The sequence below is a fragment of the Engystomops pustulosus genome, chromosome 1 (genome assembly GCF_040894005.1).
Source record: "Engystomops pustulosus chromosome 1, aEngPut4.maternal, whole genome shotgun sequence".
In the NCBI taxonomy this organism is placed as follows: domain Eukaryota; kingdom Metazoa; phylum Chordata; class Amphibia; order Anura; family Leptodactylidae; genus Engystomops; species Engystomops pustulosus.
The window spans coordinates 88629045-88647251 of NC_092411.1; the positions used below are offsets into that span (position 1 = coordinate 88629045).

The window sequence follows — 18207 nt, forward strand, 5'->3', positions numbered from 1 at the left end:
AAGCGCATGATGCGCATGGAGCTGGCGCTCCGCTGCCAGGCGAGCTTTCGCCAATTCAAGCCCCTGTCTCTAGGCTACTCCCCAAACAGCACTTCTAAGAACCTTTTGTATAAGATCAAGTGTAGTAGCGTTCTTATAAGTTTAGGATATGCCGGGTGAGGGGAATGTAAACAGATGCGCAAGAAGCGCTGAAATAATATCCCTAAATGGTAAAAGTTTGCAAGTATATTTTGGGGATTACACAGCAGGGTGGCGACAAAGTTAACAACTTTGATGTGGAATGCCCTGTAATAGCTCTTGGGCGGTGTGCCTTTTATCGCCTAGGCTCAGCAGTTTCAGCACCGCCTGCTGTCGCTTAGCAACGGCACTGCTGCTGTGCCTAGAGCTACCGACTGATGGCGCCATGCCCACGGATGGTAATTCGGAGGAGGAGGAGGTGGAGGAGGGGTGGGAGGAGGTATAGTAGGCCTTTGAGACCTGGACCGAGGTAGGCCCCGCAATTCTCTGCGTCGGCAGTATATGACCAGCCCCAGGGTCAGACTCGGTCCCAGCCTGCACCAAGTTAAGTGTAGTAGCGTTCTTATAAGTTTGGGATATGGCGGGTGAGGGGAATGTAAACAGATGCGCAAGAAGCGCATGATGCGCATGGAGCTGGCGTTCCGCTGCCAGGCGAGCTTTCGCCAATCCAAGCCCCTGTCTCTAGGCTACTCCCCAAACAGCACTTCTAAGAACCTTTTGTATAAGATCAAGTGTAGTAGCGTTCTTATAAGTTTAGGATATGCCGGGTGAGGGGAATGTAAACAGATGCGCAAGAAGCGCTGAAATAATATCCCTAAATGGTAAAAGTTTGCCAGTATATTTTGGGGATTACACAGCAGGGTGGCGACAAAGTTAACAACTTTGATGTGGAATCCATGAAAACAACCCAAATTTCTGCCTGACACACCTCGTTTGATAAAGGGACGATGTATGGAGGCAGCTATATGGACGACTTTTGGAGGTAGCAATGGAGACAACGTGTGGAGGCTGCTATGGAGACAATTTAATTTGGATAGTGCCTGTATGTGGCAGTCCCAAACATTTTTCAAACCAGAGGAGCAGGTAGGTGGCCCTGCAGTAAAATGGAATAGATTGAGTGCCTGTATGTGGCAGTCCCAAAAATTGTTCAAACCAGAGGAGCAGGTAGGTGGCCCTGCAGTAAAATGGAATAGATTGAGTGCCTGTATGTGGCAGTCCCAAAAATTGTTCAAACCAGAGGAGCAGGTAGGTGGCCCTGCAGTAAAATGGAATAGATTGAGTGCCTGTATGTGGCAGTCCCAAAAATGTTTCAAACCAGAGGAGCAGGTAGGTGGCCCTCCAGTAAAATGGAATAGATTGAGTGCCTGTATGTGGCAGTCCCAAAAATGTTTCAAACCAGAGGAGCAGGTAGGTGGCCCTGCAGTAAAATGGAATAGATTGAGTGCCTGTATGTGGCAGTCCCAAAAATGTTTCAAACCAGAGGAGCAGGTAGGTGGCCCTCCAGTAAAATGGAATAGATTGAGTGCCTGTATGTGGCAGTCCCAAAAATTTTTTAAAACAGAGGACCGGGTAGGTGGCCCTCCAGAAAAATGGAATAGATTGAGTGCCTGTATGTGGCACTCACAAAAATTGTTTCAAACAGAGGACCGGGTAGGTGGCCCTCCAGAAAAATTAAATGCATGAAGTACTATAGCAAGAGCCAGTGGGCCCTGTCAAAAAATAGCCATTTTCCTCTGCTTTACTGTACAAAGAGGAGGAGAAGGAGGAAAATGAGGAGGAGGAGGAGGAGTGGATCAATTATTCAGGTTGAGCTTCCTTCACCTGGTGGAGATTGGAAATTCTGAGAAATCCAGCCTTTATTCATTTTAATAAGCGTCAGCCTGTCAGCGCTGTCAGTCGACAGGCGTGTACGCTTATCGGTGATGATGCCACCAGCTGCACTGAAAACCCGCTCGGACAAGACGCTAGCGGCAGGGCAGGCAAGAACCTCCAAGGCGTACAGCGCCAGTTCGTGCCACATGTCCAGCTTTGAAACCCAGTAGTTGTAGGGAGCTGTGTGATCATTTAGGACGATGGTATGGTCAGCTACGTACTCCCTCACCATCTTTCTGTAAAGATCAGCCCTACTCTGCCGAGACTGGGGACAGGTGACAGTGTCTTGCTGGGGTGACATAAAGCTGGCAAAAGCCTTGTAAAGCGTACCCTTGCCAGTGCTGGACAAGCTGCCTGCTCGCCTACTCTCCCTCGCTACTTGTCCCGCAGAACTACGCACTCTGCCGCTAGCGCTGTCAGAAGGGAAATACTGTTTCAGCTTGTGCACCAGGGCCTGCTGGTATTCATGCATTCTCACACTCCTTTCCTCTCCAGGGATGAGAGTGGGAAGATTTTGCTTGTACCGTGGGTCCAGGAGAGTGAACACCCAGTAATCGGTGCTGGAATAAATTCTTTGAACGCGAGGGTCACGGGATAGGCAGCCTAGCATGAAATCTGCCATATGCGCCAGAGTACCAACGCGTAAGAATTCACTCCCCTCACTGGCCTGACTGTCCATTTCCTCCTCCTCCAACTCCTCCAACTCCTCTTCTTCTGCCCATACACGCTGAACAGTGAAGGACTCAACAATGGTCCCCTCTTGTGTCTCGCCAACATTCTCCTCCTCTTCCTCCTCATCCTCCTCCACCTCCACCTCCTCCGATATGCGCTGAGAAACAGACCTCAGGGTGCTTTGGCTATCAACAAGGGAATATTCTTCCCCCGTCTCTTGTGACGAGCGCAAAGCTTCCGACTTCATGCTGACCAGAGAGTTTTTCAACAGGCCAAGCAGCGGGATGGTGAGGCTGATGATGGCGGCATCGCCACTGACCATCTGTGTTGACTCCTCAAAGTTACTCAGCACCTGACAGATATCAGACATCCACGTCCACTCCTCATTGTAGACTTGAGGAAGCTGACTGACCTGACTACCAGTTCTGGTGGAAGTTGACATCTGGCAGTCTACAATCGCTCTGCGCTGCTGGTAAACTCTGGATAACATGGTCAGTGTTGAATTCCACCTCGTGGGCACGTCGCACAACAGTCGGTGAGCGGGCAGTTGGAGGCGGCGCTGCGCTGCCCTGAGAGTGGCAGCATCTGGGCTGGACTTCCTGAAATGCGCACAGATGCGGCGCACCTTCGTGAGCAAATCAGACAGATTGGGGTATGTCTTGAGGAAACGCTGCACTATCAGATTTAACACATGGGCCAGGCATGGCACATGTGTCAGTCTGCCGAGTTGCAGAGCCGCCACCAGGTTACGGCCGTTGTCACACACAACCATTCCCGGCTTGAGGTTCAGCGGTGCCAGCCACAGATCAGTCTGCGCCGTGATGCCCTGTAATAGCTCTTGGGCGGTGTGCCTTTTGTCGCCTAGGCTCAGCAGTTTGAGCACCGCCTGCTGTCGCTTAGCGACGGCACTGCTGCTGTGCCTAGAGCTACCGACTGATGGCGCCGTGCCCACGGATGGTAGTTCGGAGGAGGAGGTGGAGGAGGGGTGGGAGGAGGAGGAGGCATAGTAGGCCTGAAACACCTGGACCGAGGTAGGCCCCGCAATCCTCGGCGTCGGCAGTATATGAGCAGCCCCAGGGTCAGACTCGGTCCCAGCCTCCACCAAGTTAACCCAATGTGCCGTCAGCGATATATAGTGGCCCTGCCCGGCAGCACTCGTCCACGTGTCCGTGGTCAGGTGGACCTTGTCAGAAACGGCGTTGGTCAGGGCACGGATGATGTTGTCTGACACGTGCTGGTGCAGGGCTGGGACGGCACATCGGGAAAAGTAGTGGCGGCTGGGGACCGAATACCGAGGGGCGGCCGCCGCCATGAGGTTGCGAAAGGCCTCGGTCTCTACTAGCCTATAGGGCAGCATCTCCAGGCTAAGCAATCTGGAGATGTGCACATTAAGGGCTTGGGCGTGCGGGTGGGTTGCACTATATTTGCGTTTCCGCTCCAGCGTCTGGGGTATGGAGAGCTGAACGCTGGTGGATGCTGTGGAGGATCGTGGAGGCGACGATGGGGTTTTTGTGGCAGGGTCCTGGGCAGGGGGCTGACTAGCAGCTGACACAGGGGAAGGAGCAGTGGTGTGCACGGCCGGAGGTGAACGGGCTTGTTGCCACTGAGTGGGGTGCTTAGCATTCATATGCCTGCGCATACTGGTGGTAGTTAAGCTAGTAGTGGTGGAACCCCTGCTGAGCCTGGTTTGGCAAATGTTGCACACCACAGTCCGTCGGTCATCCGGTGTTTCCTTAAAGAACCTCCACACTTCTGAAGATCTAGCCCTCGCCGCAAGAGCCCTCACCACGGGAGCTTCACTAGTTGACAGTGGCGCTGATGCACCAGCTCTGGCCCTGCCTCTCCGTCTGGCCCCACCACTGCCTCTTCCAACCTGTTCAGGTCGAGGACTCTCCTCCGTCTCAGAAGCACTGTGTTCACCCGGCCTCTCAACCCAGCTTGGGTCTGTCACCTCATCATCCTCCGATCCCTCAGTCTGCTCCCCCCTCGGACTTCCTGCCCTGACAACAACTTCCCCACTGTCTGACAACCGTGTCTCCTCATCGTCGGACACCTCTTTACACACTTCCACTACGTCAAGAAGGTCATCATCACCCACAGACTGTGACTGGTGGAAAACCTGGGCATCGGAAAATTGCTCAGCAGCAACCGGACAAGTGGTTTGTGACTGTGGGAAGGGTCCAGAAAACAGTTCCTCAGAGTATGCCGGTTCAAATGCCAAATTTTCCTGGGAGGGGGCAGACTGGGGGGGAGGAGGCTGAGGTGCAGGAGCTGGAGGAGTGGCGATTTCGGTGACATGGGTGGACTGCGTGGAAGACTGACTGGTGGTGGACAAATTGCTCGAAGCATTGTCAGCAATCCACGACATCACCTGTTCGCACTGTTCTGGCCTCAACAGTGCTCTACCACGAGTCCCAGTAACTTCAGACATGAACCTAGGGAGTGTAGCTCTGCGGCGTTCCCCTGCTCCCTCATCAGCAGGTGGTGTCTCACCCCGCCCAGGACCACGGCCTCTGACCCCTGCAGTAGTTGGACGCCCACGTCCCCGCCCTCGTCCTCTACCCCTAGCCCTCGGGTTAAACATTTTTAAAATGAGAGTTATAACTTTATTTTTTTTTTTACTTTTTTTTGTTTTTTTTTGTGTTTTTTTTTTTTTTTTTGTGTTTTTTGTTTTTTTTTGAGTTTTTAAAACCAAACAATGCTATCCTATTGCTATGGCTATTTTCTAGCCAAGTATCAAAGGAAGCACAGTACTATGCCAGATGAGATGACACTGAGTTATTGCCTAATAGAAATCCAACCCCTACTGAATTTTGCCACTTCAGCCTTTGCTATGGATATGTGCGCCACTAAGCGCAGAACACAGCGGTCGCAAGTCTCACTACAAATTGCTCAGAATTGGCAAGTACATGCACTGCAGAAACTACAGTCACCAGCAGATCAACCAGAAATCAAATATATAGAACGCTACTGTAGGCTTCAAGAAGCTGTTTGTATTCTCCTATGGCTATTTTCTAGCCAAGTATCAAAGGAAGCACAGTACTATGCCAGATGAGATGACACTGAGTTATTGCCTAATAGAAATCCAACCCCTACTGAATTTTGCCACTTCGGCCTTTGCTATGGATATGTGCGCCACTAAGCGCAGAACACAGCGGTCGCAAGTCCCACTACAAATTGCTCAGAATTGGCAAGTACATGCACTGCAGAAACTACAGTCACCAGCAGATCAACCAGAAATCAAATATATAGAACGCTACTGTAGGCTTCAAGAAGCTGTTTGTATTCTCCTATGGCTATTTTCTAGCCAAGTATCAAAGGAAGCACAGTACTATGCCAGATGAGATGACACTGAGTTATTGCCTAATAGAAATCCAACCCCTACTGAATTTTGCCACTTCAGCCTTTGCTATGGATATGTGCGCCACTAAGCGCAGAACACAGCGGTCGCAAGTCCCACTACAAATTGCTCAGAATTGGCAAGTACATGCACTGCAGAAACTACAGTCACCAGCAGATCAACCAGAAATCAAATATATAGAACGCTACTGTAGGCTTCAAGAAGCTGTTTGTATTCTCCTATGGCTATTTTCTAGCCAAGTATCAAAGGAAGCACAGTACTATGCCAGATGAGATGACACTGAGTTATTGCCTAATAGAAATCCAACCCCTACTGAATTTTGCCACTTCGGCCTTTGCTATGGATATGTGCGCCACTAAGCGCAGAACACAGCGGTCGCAAGTCCCACTACAAATTGCTCAGAATTGGCAAGTACATGCACTGCAGAAACTACAGTCACCAGCAGATCAACCAGAAATCAAATATATAGAACGCTACTGTAGGCTTCAAGAAGCTGTTTGTATTCTCCTATGGCTATTTTCTAGCCAAGTATCAAAGGAAGCACAGTACTATGCCAGATGAGATGACACTGAGTTATTGCCTAATAGAAATCCAACCCCTACTGAATTTTGCCACTTCAGCCTTTGCTATGGATATGTGCGCCACTAAGCGCAGAACACAGCGGTCGCAAGTCCCACTACAAATTGCTCAGAATTGGCAAGTACATGCACTGCAGAAACTACAGTCACCAGCAGATCAACCAGAAATCAAATATATAGAACGCTACTGTAGGCTTCAAGAAGCTGTTTGTATTCTCCTATGGCTATTTTCTAGCCAAGTATCAAAGGAAGCACAGTACTATGCCAGATGAGATGACACTGAGTTATTGCCTAATAGAAATCCAACCCCTACTGAATTTTGCCACTTCAGCCTTTGCTATGGATATGTGCGCCACTAAGCGCAGAACACAGCGGTCGCAAGTCCCACTACAAATTGCTCAGAATTGGCAAGTACATGCACTGCAGAAACTACAGTCACCAGCAGATCAACCAGAAATCAAATATATAGAACGCTACTGTAGGCTTCAAGAAGCTGTTTGTATTCTCCTATGGCTATTTTCTAGCCAAGTATCAAAGGAAGCACAGTACTATGCCAGATGAGATGACACTGAGTTATTGCCTAATAGAAATCCAACCCCTACTGAATTTTGCCACTTCAGCCTTTGCTATGGATATGTGCGCCACTAAGCGCAGAACACAGCGGTCGCAAGTCCCACTACAAATTGCTCAGAATTGGCAAGTACATGCACTGCAGAAACTACAGTCACCAGCAGATCAACCAGAAATCAAATATATAGAACGCTACTGTAGGCTTCAAGAAGCTGTTTGTATTCTCCTATGGCTATTTTCTAGCCAAGTATCAAAGGAAGCACAGTACTATGCCAGATGAGATGACACTGAGTTATTGCCTAATAGAAATCCAACCCCTACTGAATTTTGCCACTTCAGCCTTTGCTATGGATATGTGCGCCACTAAGCGCAGAACACAGCGGTCGCAAGTCCCACTACAAATTGCTCAGAATTGGCAAGTACATGCACTGCAGAAACTACAGTCACCAGCAGATCAACCAGAAATCAAATATATAGAACGCTACTGTAGGCTTCAAGAAGCTGTTTGTATTCTCCTATGGCTATTTTCTAGCCAAGTATCAAAGGAAGCACAGTACTATGCCAGATGAGATGACACTGAGTTATTGCCTAATAGAAATCCAACCCCTACTGAATTTTGCCACTTCAGCCTTTGCTATGGATATGTGCGCCACTAAGCGCAGAACACAGCGGTCGCAAGTCCCACTACAAATTGCTCAGAATTGGCAAGTACATGCACTGCAGAAACTACAGTCACCAGCAGATCAACCAGAAATCAAATATATAGAACGCTACTGTAGGCTTCAAGAAGCTGTTTGTATTCTCCTATGGCTATTTTCTAGCCAAGTATCAAAGGAAGCACAGTACTATGCCAGATGAGATGACACTGAGTTATTGCCTAATAGAAATCCAACCCCTACTGAATTTTCCCACTTCGGTCTTTGCTATGGATATGTGTGCCACTAAGAGCTAAACACAACGGTAGCAAGTCCCCCTGCTAATTCCTCACAAAATGGTAAAAGATGCAAATTAAAATAAAAAAAGTAGAACGTTATTGTAGCCCTAAGAAGGGCTGTTGGGTTCTTTGAGAATCACTCCTGCCTAACAGTAAGCTAATAGAACACCCTAACGCTTTCCCTGAGCAGCAGCAGCTCTCTCCCTAGCGGCATCCAGAGACAGAATGATCCGAGCAGCGCGGCCAGCGGCTAGTCTATCCCAGGGTCACCTGATCTGGCCAGCCAACCACTGCTATCGACGTGTAAGGGTACCACGTCATGCTGGGTGGAGTGCAGAGTCTCCTGGCTTGTGATTGGCTCTGTTTCTGGCCGCCAAAAAGCAAAACGGCGGGAGCTGCCATTTTCTCGAGCGGGCGAAGTATTCGTCCGAGTAACGAGCAGTTTCGAGTACCCTAATGCTCGACCGAGCATCAAGCTCGGACGAGCATGTTCGCTCATCTCTAATCCTAATTGAAACTATAAACAAATACTACTCACAAATGATTGTGGGATGGAGCGAATGTGATAAAATCTAAAGTATATTGAAAAAAATAGTATAAAACAAATATTGCCATACAGTGAATTCTAAATCCGAAGGGTTCTGCTTCCACTGGAGTTTGGATGGGATTTTGATGGATCTGGATTTTTTTTTCATCCCATGAACTATGCTTCTATTGTATTACACACAGGAAAATCTATGCATAATACACATCATGTGAAAACAGCCCAAAGCTTTGGGCTTTATCTCAGTTGTACTTGTATGCATGAATAATAGTTCAGCTTTGAATGTGTTTATATGAGTAGATGTATACCCAGCAGAAACAGCTATATAACACCAATATAAGAAACAACACATAAACAAAATGGAATATTTGTCTGTGGCAAACTGATTCTATCCAGAAATAGTATGTAAGAGTCACAGATCAGTAGTGTTTTTAAACTTTTTATTTTACCATGGTTTTCGTTAAATATTACAAATACCAAAAAATACTTTTATTCTTCACATACTTATGAACATGTATATAAGAACAATTTAAGGAGGCACTTTAACAGGCACAATTACAAAGAGTGGAAGAGGAAAGAATTTGTAATTCATCACAAAAGTCACAAGATATTTCACAACACAAATTATAATCTACTAATAAAGCTGTCAGACAAGTCAAGATGTACTTGGTCTTGCCAATCCAACCACTGTTTTTAACGATGAAGAAGTCTTCGGAAAAATTCAGGTTTGCAGGTATTTCTTAAGGACATTCAATACGTCAGTTATTAGATTTCCAGTCCATTTTTTTATCCACAACATAGATAATAGTATTTTTACTAAGTTGAAGGTGATATGAAAAAAGCATCCATAGATGGTGAAATGTTGATCGTGGTGAATCATATCATGGCTAGATGAGGACAGTCACTTTAACACTAAGAAGGTTAAGGTGGTTAAAGAATGGTAAAGTGAGAACTTACATACAAGAAAACATACATTTTATAAAAGACATTATTGGAAGTTGTTGTATATTTGCCAACAGGACCATATGTAGCTCATAACATCTGAACAATGATTGCATTAAAGGGGCTTCAGGACATGTCAATCAGTATAGATACCACACTGAAAATGACCATTCACATTCAATTGCTTTTTGCTGGACTAAGTATTAATGTATTCACAATGTAGAGAGTGAAGTAAGACTTACGTAACTGGGATTGGACTTCTTTCCCTATAATTTACTGCATGAACATCTGCTGAACATCAAATAAAAATTAGATGGTCCTCTATATCCATTCTTTATCAATTGTATTCAAAAGTAAAGTTTATAGGAGTCAATATCAGACACAGCTATGGAAATTCAGATAGGCACTGGACCCCACTAATAACGCTCTCAGGACATGTCTGATTGTATGTGGTTGTCATCCTGAACATCAGCTGAAAAACCTCTTTAATTGAGATGAAATAATGGATTAAGATGCTATCAATGGTATTTAGTTGCCAACTGTTTGCTTATTTAATATAATCTACTGAGTGTCATATGTCAAACATTCTGTATTTTGAAAGAATAAAATTAACTTTAAATGTGTAAAAATTGTCTAGTACAGGCGGTCCCCTACTTAAGAACACCCGACTTACAGACGACCCCCTTACAAACGAACCTCTGGATATTGTTAAATAACTGTACTTTATCCTTAGGCTACAATAAACAGCTATGATGGTTATGATAGTTATCAAAGGTGTCTGCAATTAGTCTTTATTATTAATCTTGCTTCTTATGACAATCCAAATTTTTAAAATCACAGAGTCCAAAAAAAAATCTGTCTGGGGGTTACAATGATAAAATATACAGTTTCCGACTTACTTACAAATTAAGAACAGATCTACAGAACCTATCTTGTACGTAACCCAGGGACTGCCTGTATTGTTATTTTTACTTTAGAATGGAAGGACATATCCCCTGTTGATAAGATTATGATTGACTTGTATGAGTTAAAATATTATATTTATTGTTCAGCTAGAAAAAAAAACAAATCTATTCTGTAGGATAGTGCCTATGTATATTATATTGTTGTATCAGTGCTGTAGTGCTCTGCATAAATGTCAAAGCCGTTTACCGAACATGTTGATTCATTTAAGGCTTTGTGTAACCTTTATGCCAAGATCTCAAGAACTTTCCCAGAACTTATATTTCTGGTAAATTCATACGCTAAAGTGTATTTTCACCTCTGAGTACTGCCATTTTCTGTTTAAATACAGATTCAATCTACATAAAAAGCTGCATAACTTTCCATATCCCTTACATTTCCTATCTTGCACTACTGCTGAGTTACAGAATATATTATAGCCCAGAGCTGACCTCTGAATCCTCCTGATAATGGAACCATAGATAGCCCTTTTAGGCAGCTTATCTAAACTACTACAATGCAGAAGGTTTATTACATTCCCATCGGAGAGGCTTTTTTAAAAATGATATTTCTTGTACAGTGAATTGTGTTACAACTATATTTCCTAAGGCAATCAAACACTTAAAGTCGCCAGCTCCCAAGGTGTGCACAGATGCAAGGAAGTGTCAGGCAGTCAGTATACAGAGACAATAAAGTCATCCAGGTAAAGGAATAAAAGAGCTCTTTTTCCACAACGTTAAAGCACCAAACCATGGCGCATTGTGGACTCATTGTCAGACTTAGGGCTGATCAGGATACAAAATCAGTGGATGTTGAATTGTTTCTTTTAACTATATTTTCTATGAAGCAACTCAACAGGATAAGCTTGATATACCAAAGAAGAAGGATATCAGTGTATTAATCTGTGCTGAAGCCAAAATACCTGAAATGCCCTATGTGGATACAAATCTCTGTAGACACAACAGGGTGTTTTTAACTATGTTTCCAAAAAGTCTAAAAACCAAACTCATCAAGACACAAAACAAGCAGGAAACTTTGTTGAATTGAGTTCAGAGGCTTGAGTTCTAGCAGCATGGTATTTATGGGTATAAATGGCTGTAGCAAGAAATTACTTTAAGTCCCTAGTTAAATAACAAAGTCTGCCAAGTTTCTTGACCACGTTTCCCAGATCAAACTCCATGTAGACAATGATCAAGTAGGGAACTTTGGCAAATTGAGTTTAGAATCCAGCAGAATCTTAACTATATTTATGGACAAATATGACCAGTATATAATGTGTTTTGATACTTAAACAATTACCTAGTTTCTTCTGATAACAGGGCCTGACTTCATATTTTATATATGAATATATCATAATGTATTGGATAATTATACACAATTAAAACATTAATATTAAGTTGTATGATGATATAGCTGATTATTGTACAAGAAGTGTTATATTTCCGCCATTGTCCTTTCTTATTAGTCATGTGCACCTCAGAGGTAAGGACATCCGACCAGATTGGCATATATCAACTACAAAATAAGTAAAGTTACTCAATTTTGCCGCCTTAGCTGAAGCTTATACCTTAGCGTGCACTGTAAAACTGTGCTGAAAGGTCAAAGTACACTTTAAGAATACAGGAATGACATGTGTAACGCAGTCAAGTAATGAATGAAATGTTGGAAATGAATTTTTCATTGTTCAGTAGATGTTACAAGCTGAGCATGAAGAATAATAAATGTATTCACCTCATGCATACATTGCTCTGCTCTGCAGTGTTTCCATTTACCAGATTTCCTTTGCAACAGGAGTCCTTTTAACAATAATATTAATAATTAACTAGTAATAATACTGCCATTCTGAATAATAGATTTCTAATGAATATGAGTTATGTAACACTTCGCCGCCCACATATCATTTGGTGACTTTCAACCTCTGAATTCACCAACCTCATAAGCTGTTCATTATCTCCTGATTTCCACCATGTCCCATTAATTTCTCTTATTTTACACGTCGTCCATTCTCCTTCATCATTTCATTTTGGAATGGTACAATGTATATTTAGCTTTTCATTACTTCTTAACCCCAAAGGGCTGACAGTGTTCATATTATAAGAACAGAATGTATATCATGTTTCCATGAACCATCAGTTATAGTCACTACAAACAAACAAGTCCTAGACATGTAAATGACAGCTTTCATTCTGAAAGTGCTTGATGCCAAGAGGCATTCTATAATAAGTGAAGGCTTTGGGTGCACTTAGGACTTTTTGTTTTAGACAACATTTCCTGCATAAAATGAGTTTTGCTTGTAGAAAGTGAACATATAATGTTGTCCTCTAGGAGATCCTTTCCTAGGTGACTTCCACTACAGATACGCCATTAAGAGGACCTTACAAATGGAGCCAAATAATTGTTATTATGTCCAATGGCTATTGGGTCAGAAGTTGAAGCATAACTTCTCGTTTGACACTACTTTTTATTTCAGAAATACTGTATACTTTTTGTCATTGAAATTGGACAACTTGTGGTTACTGTGGCTATCCTGGCCACCATGACAAACATTGTAACATCATGCCCCTTTACCACAAGACATTGATCAGGTTGCTTGTGTCAACAAATAAAGGCTCCATGTTTCTCTAATACAATGGGATTATTGGGGTAATTGGTGCACTGTGGTGTCTTATAGGTATAGACCTTGTACTAGTTCTTGTAAATGAAGAAAATAACAGCAAATCCTTATTCCTCTCAAAGATTCTAATAAAGAAACCTTTTCTTGCTGCATGTAATGCTGACATTCTGAGTACAGCTTTGTGTTGCTTATAAGACTCAATGAAGCCAAATAAAACATAATTGTTACGTGTCTTGTTTCCAAATGTGGTCAATAATGTACTTCAAAGACATGATATCTCTAATGCATCAGTATTTTGTTCCACATCTACTTATCTTCCAGTTTGTGTACTATAACCATCATTCTTCTATTTAACCCTCCATCGCCTTTACAAATGGAAATGAATGCTTAAGACAAGCACAACAGAAACAGTGTATTTAATACAATCAATCCAATATAAGGAACTTGACGTTTTAAGTTGAACATCAACGGCAGACGATTCAAGGAGGCCATGGAATAATCTAGAATGAAGTAATAAAACTGTTTGCGTCTTACTTTTTTCACAAAATGGTGGGTCGCTGCTCCAGCTCAGATCCCACTGGCAAGTTAAGGTTTCACTTCCCACAATATCATATCCTGGGTCACATTGATAGGTAATTTTTGCTCCTCTGACAAGATCAGTGTGAGATGTTGTTTTCCATCCATTCTGAATTTCAGGAAGGTCTGAACATGAGTCATTTCTTGATACTTCTAAAATACATGGCACAAAAATCTTGTTGGTTATCTGTACGGTAGGCTTGTTGAAATAAGCCAACATTTTGGTCTAATATACTGTAAAAAGAATATTAAAGTAATATACTGCTGTACTTTGTGACAAATAAGGCAGAAAATCATTTTTGACATGTCGTATGGTGGTTAATAGGGTAAACACATATACACCTTGTTTATCCCATTCTTGGATTTTGGATACTTTACTGCAGACCAATTACTTCTATATATTACATTTATTTATTGTGGTGATTAAATGTCTTTGTTGTGGTATTATATACAGGTGGTTTAGGTCATAATGTGCTTTATATCTATATACCGTATATACTGGAGTATAAGATGACTTGAATATAAGCTGAGGTACCTAATTTTACCACAAAAAAAACTGGGAAAACCTATTGACCTAAGTATAAGCCTAGGGAGGAAAATGCATTGACCACAGCCTCCCCCAAGTATATAGCGATTTAGCCCCCAGCCTCTCAGTATGTAGCCAGCCCCCCTAGTATATAGTCAGCCTGCCCCCAGTTTATAGCCAGCCAGACTGCCCTAAGCATATAGCCAACCAGCCCCTGCCCCAGTATATACCCAAGACACAACTGTTTAGGCATATAGCATTATGCATTTATTGGAAATATGTAATAAAAACATTAGGCTTTTTAGAAAATACATGGTATTAGTTTACCCTTATTGACACTGACCAGTGTATTTGTGTGCATTCCTGCTTGTGCTTTCTTTAGGCGCTTTGTTTTACTTTGTAAAGATCACCCATATGACACATTTATGTAAATCTATATTGGTAAACTTGTCTAGATTGGTATTAATATCCACGCCTATACAACCCTGTATTTATACTGGTATTAAATACAGAAATACAGAATCTGCTGTATATTGGGTTTAAATCCACCATCAAGATTTACAACAGCTTCCTGTGTGTTTTATCTACAGCCGGTTAAAACCTTTTTTTTTTTTTTATTCTCTTCTTCTTCTGTTACACTACAATTTTGAAGCTCAGCAGGCAGTAAATTGGCACAATCTATCCAAATAATGGGGCTGTATCGACAAACAGTACTATACTATCTCAAAGAGCGGCAAGAAATAATAACTATGAGAAAGGCCGGGTGCTAAGAGGAGAAGTAAAGTCTTCCTTAACCCCTTTGCATCAGGAAATCAAGAATACCAGTAGTCAGGAAATCAAATACTGTTAATAGTAAATGTGATACACTATACACAATTAGGAGGATTTATAAAAAGCCCAGTGTTCATTTTGTACTCTGCTTTTTAAATAAAATGAAAGCTAATTGTTTGTTATAAGCAACATGTAGGGGGAATTTATTGGGAATGAAATCTCCACCACGAAAGACAAGAGTAAGTACGGTGAGCCGATGCATTCAAACCCCTGCCTCTACCTGTCTTGCTTTGCCTCTGCTATGCCTTGTTCGACAGAAAACTGTCCGACAAGGCATGGTAATTCCCCTCATAGTTTTTCAAAAAATAAATCCCAATATCTTTAGAAAAAAGCATGCTAACTCCCTAGGTTTCCTAGTTGACAAAAGATATGTTATTTTATGGGTCATGTTTATAAAATAAAGAAAGAAAATTGCGTTTATGCATCTGAACCGTAAACTAGTTTTCATACATGACCACAAAACTGCGGGCAGGTAGAAACAACACCTGAATTTTCCATCTTAAACTGGTGAGTGCAGTGTCTGTACATTATCACAGAAACCCAATTCACATTTACAGTAACGAATCAACACAAATAATAAGGTAAAAATGTTTACCTATGTAATTTAAGATAAAACCTTGCCCTTTTCCAAAGATCATTCCTGCTGGATCAGAATGAAACTGAATGGAGAGGTCAGGAGAAGACGAGTAGAGTTTCTGGGGGCCACTGCTTCCAAAATACTGTCCTAATATTTTTGAGGTAATTTCATCTCCATCATAAATGGTTAGGATGTCATTGTTACTCAAATTTAATCTGCAAGAATAAGCAAATATTATATTCACATTTATTCATACATTTGGTTAATTTATTTATTTTCAGAAATAGCACCATCTTGTCCATGATTTGAATGGACTCAGCCCATTACAATCTTGTACATGCCCTGTAATATTCAAGCAATTCTCAACATAGAGTACACATGAGTATTCTCCCATGATGGTAGATTTCAATTTTAACAAATACCACATATACCCTTTGTAGAGCCAAGTATGGTAGTAGGGAGAGGTGAGGGTGGAATGGTAAGCTCCAGATTATTATAGAAGACATACAGTACATAAAAGGAGATCTTTCATCAACTTTAACCTTTTTTGGGCATCATTTTAATTTTAGCGCCACTTACAAACAAGGCTTTCTACTGTCATATGGACTATGCCAGGTTGTTGTCTGTAGCTGACTTTCACCCACCTGTCAGTAAAGACCCTAATAACCATATCAGGTGCTGAAACTAATAAAAATAATTGCTCATTAGTGACATACGGGTTTAAGTTATTACACTATGAAAAAGAGTGGGAGTTGGCAGAGGTCATGTAATGTCCTCTAAAAGCAAGGAGGACTCCAGATGTTCCTTTATCTCTGTGCTATATAATCATTATATGTAGTTATACACATATATTAAAATATGATGTATCAGGATGGGTGATGTATCATTTTCCTTTTTAATGTGTGGTGTTGTCAGTAATGTTTAGTGACTTTCCATTGTGCCAAATGATCATAGGACAATGCAAAGTCACATTGACATAGACCCTACTTGCATCACAGATGCTTCACATCTGAGACAGTGTTCTTTGGGTTATATTTATCATTCTTCTTCCTCCAAACACGGCAAGTGGAGTTGATACCAAAAAGTTAATCTGAACACATGACTTTTCCCTATGCCTCCTCTGGATCAGATAGTCATTGGTGGACTTCAGATGGGCCTGGGAATGTGCTGGCGGCCTAAGCAGGGGAACCATTGTGCCCTGCAGGATTATAATACATCATGGCATAGTGCGTTACTAATGGAAATTTTTGACAGTGTGGTCCCAGCTGTCTTCAAGTAATTGAACAATTCCATGCAGTTCTGTGCTTACTCCTGACCTTTCTGAAAATCATCCTTATCGCATGAGGCTAGATCTGGCATGGAGCCCAAGACCAACGAGGGTTGACAGCCATGTTGTGTTTATTCCCTTTCCTAATAATTTTGCCAACAGTTATAGTCTTCTTACCAATGCTTTTCTATTATCCTGTAGCCCATCACAGCCTTGTGCAGGTCTGCAGTCTTGTCCCTGGTGTTGTTTCAGCTCTTTGGTCTTGGCCATGGTGAAGAGGTTGGAGTGTGATTGATTGAGTGCGTGGACAGGTATCTTTCATACAGTTAATGGCCCACATTTATCAAAAATAGTGCAAAATGCACTGCTCTGACAGAGTGCACTAACTTTTTTTTTAACCCCATAGCGCAATAAGACGTAACCTTACGTCTTGTTGCGCATGGGGGAGTATGAAGAGGGCTCACGGGCTGAGCCCTCTTCATACTCGCCGGGCATTTGCTTCATATGCACATTGTAATAGATGGTGTGCAAAATCCCCCTATGATAGGATCAATCAGACAACCTAGGGTTAAAGTACCCTAGGGAGTCTGAAAAATAGTAAAAAAAAAATGAAAAAAAGTTAAAAAAAAAAATTATATTAAAAAAACATAAAAATTCAAATCACCCCCCTTTCCCCAGAACTGATATAAATATAAATAAACAGTAAAAATCATACACACATTAGGTATCACCACGTCCGAAAATGCCTGATCTATCAAAATATTTTCACTGCATTTAACCTCGTAACGGAAAATAGCGCCCAAGGCGCAAATGGCAATTTTTTGCCATTTTGAAAAATAGAAAAAATTCTATAAAAAGTGATCAAAAGGTTTTACAGTCCTAAAAATAAAAGCATTGAAAACGTCATCAAAAGTTGCAAAAAATGACACCACCCACAGCTCCATACACCAAAGTATGAAAAAGTTATTAGCGCAAGAACATGGCAAAATAAAGAATTTTTTTTCTGTACAGGAGGTTTTAATTGGTATCCCCATGATCGTACTGACCCAATGAATGAAGTAGACATGTCATTTGGGGCGCACAGTGAAAGCTGTAAAAACCAAGCCCACAAGAAGTGGCGCAAATGTGTTTTTTCATCATTTTCACAGCATTCTGAATTTTTTTCCTGGTTCCCAGTACATGGCATGGAATATTGAATACTACCACTACGAAGTGCTATTTGTTACGCAGAAAATAAGCCATCACACAGCTCTTTACATGGAAAAATTAAAAAGTTATAGATTTTTGAATGTGGGAAGTGAAAAATAAAAACCCAAAAGGGCCTGGTCCTTAAGGGGTTAACATAGGGTGTGCAACACAATTCTGTCAGACATTGCATGATAA

General features: G+C 42.2%; 1 protein-coding gene and 1 long non-coding RNA gene across 4 annotated transcripts in view; both read right to left on the minus strand.

Moving 5' to 3' along the window:
- Nucleotides 1–18207, minus strand: part of SEZ6L (seizure related 6 homolog like) — a 275273-nt gene that overhangs the window by 21970 nt on the left and 235096 nt on the right. For all 3 annotated transcript variants that reach the window (XM_072147007.1, XM_072146997.1, XM_072146989.1), the window contains 2 exons: nt 15576–15772; nt 13582–13776 (listed from right to left, as the gene is read on the minus strand). In XM_072147007.1, coding sequence (XP_072003108.1) covers nt 13582–13776; nt 15576–15772 — 392 coding nt within the window. The remainder of the gene's footprint in view (nt 1–13581; nt 13777–15575; nt 15773–18207) is intronic.
- On the minus strand, nt 8976–13575 carry LOC140126945 (uncharacterized). The gene is made up of 2 exons (XR_011854928.1): nt 13223–13575; nt 8976–13185 (listed from the first exon to the last, which is right to left on the minus strand). It is a non-coding gene; the product is annotated as an uncharacterized lncRNA (long non-coding RNA).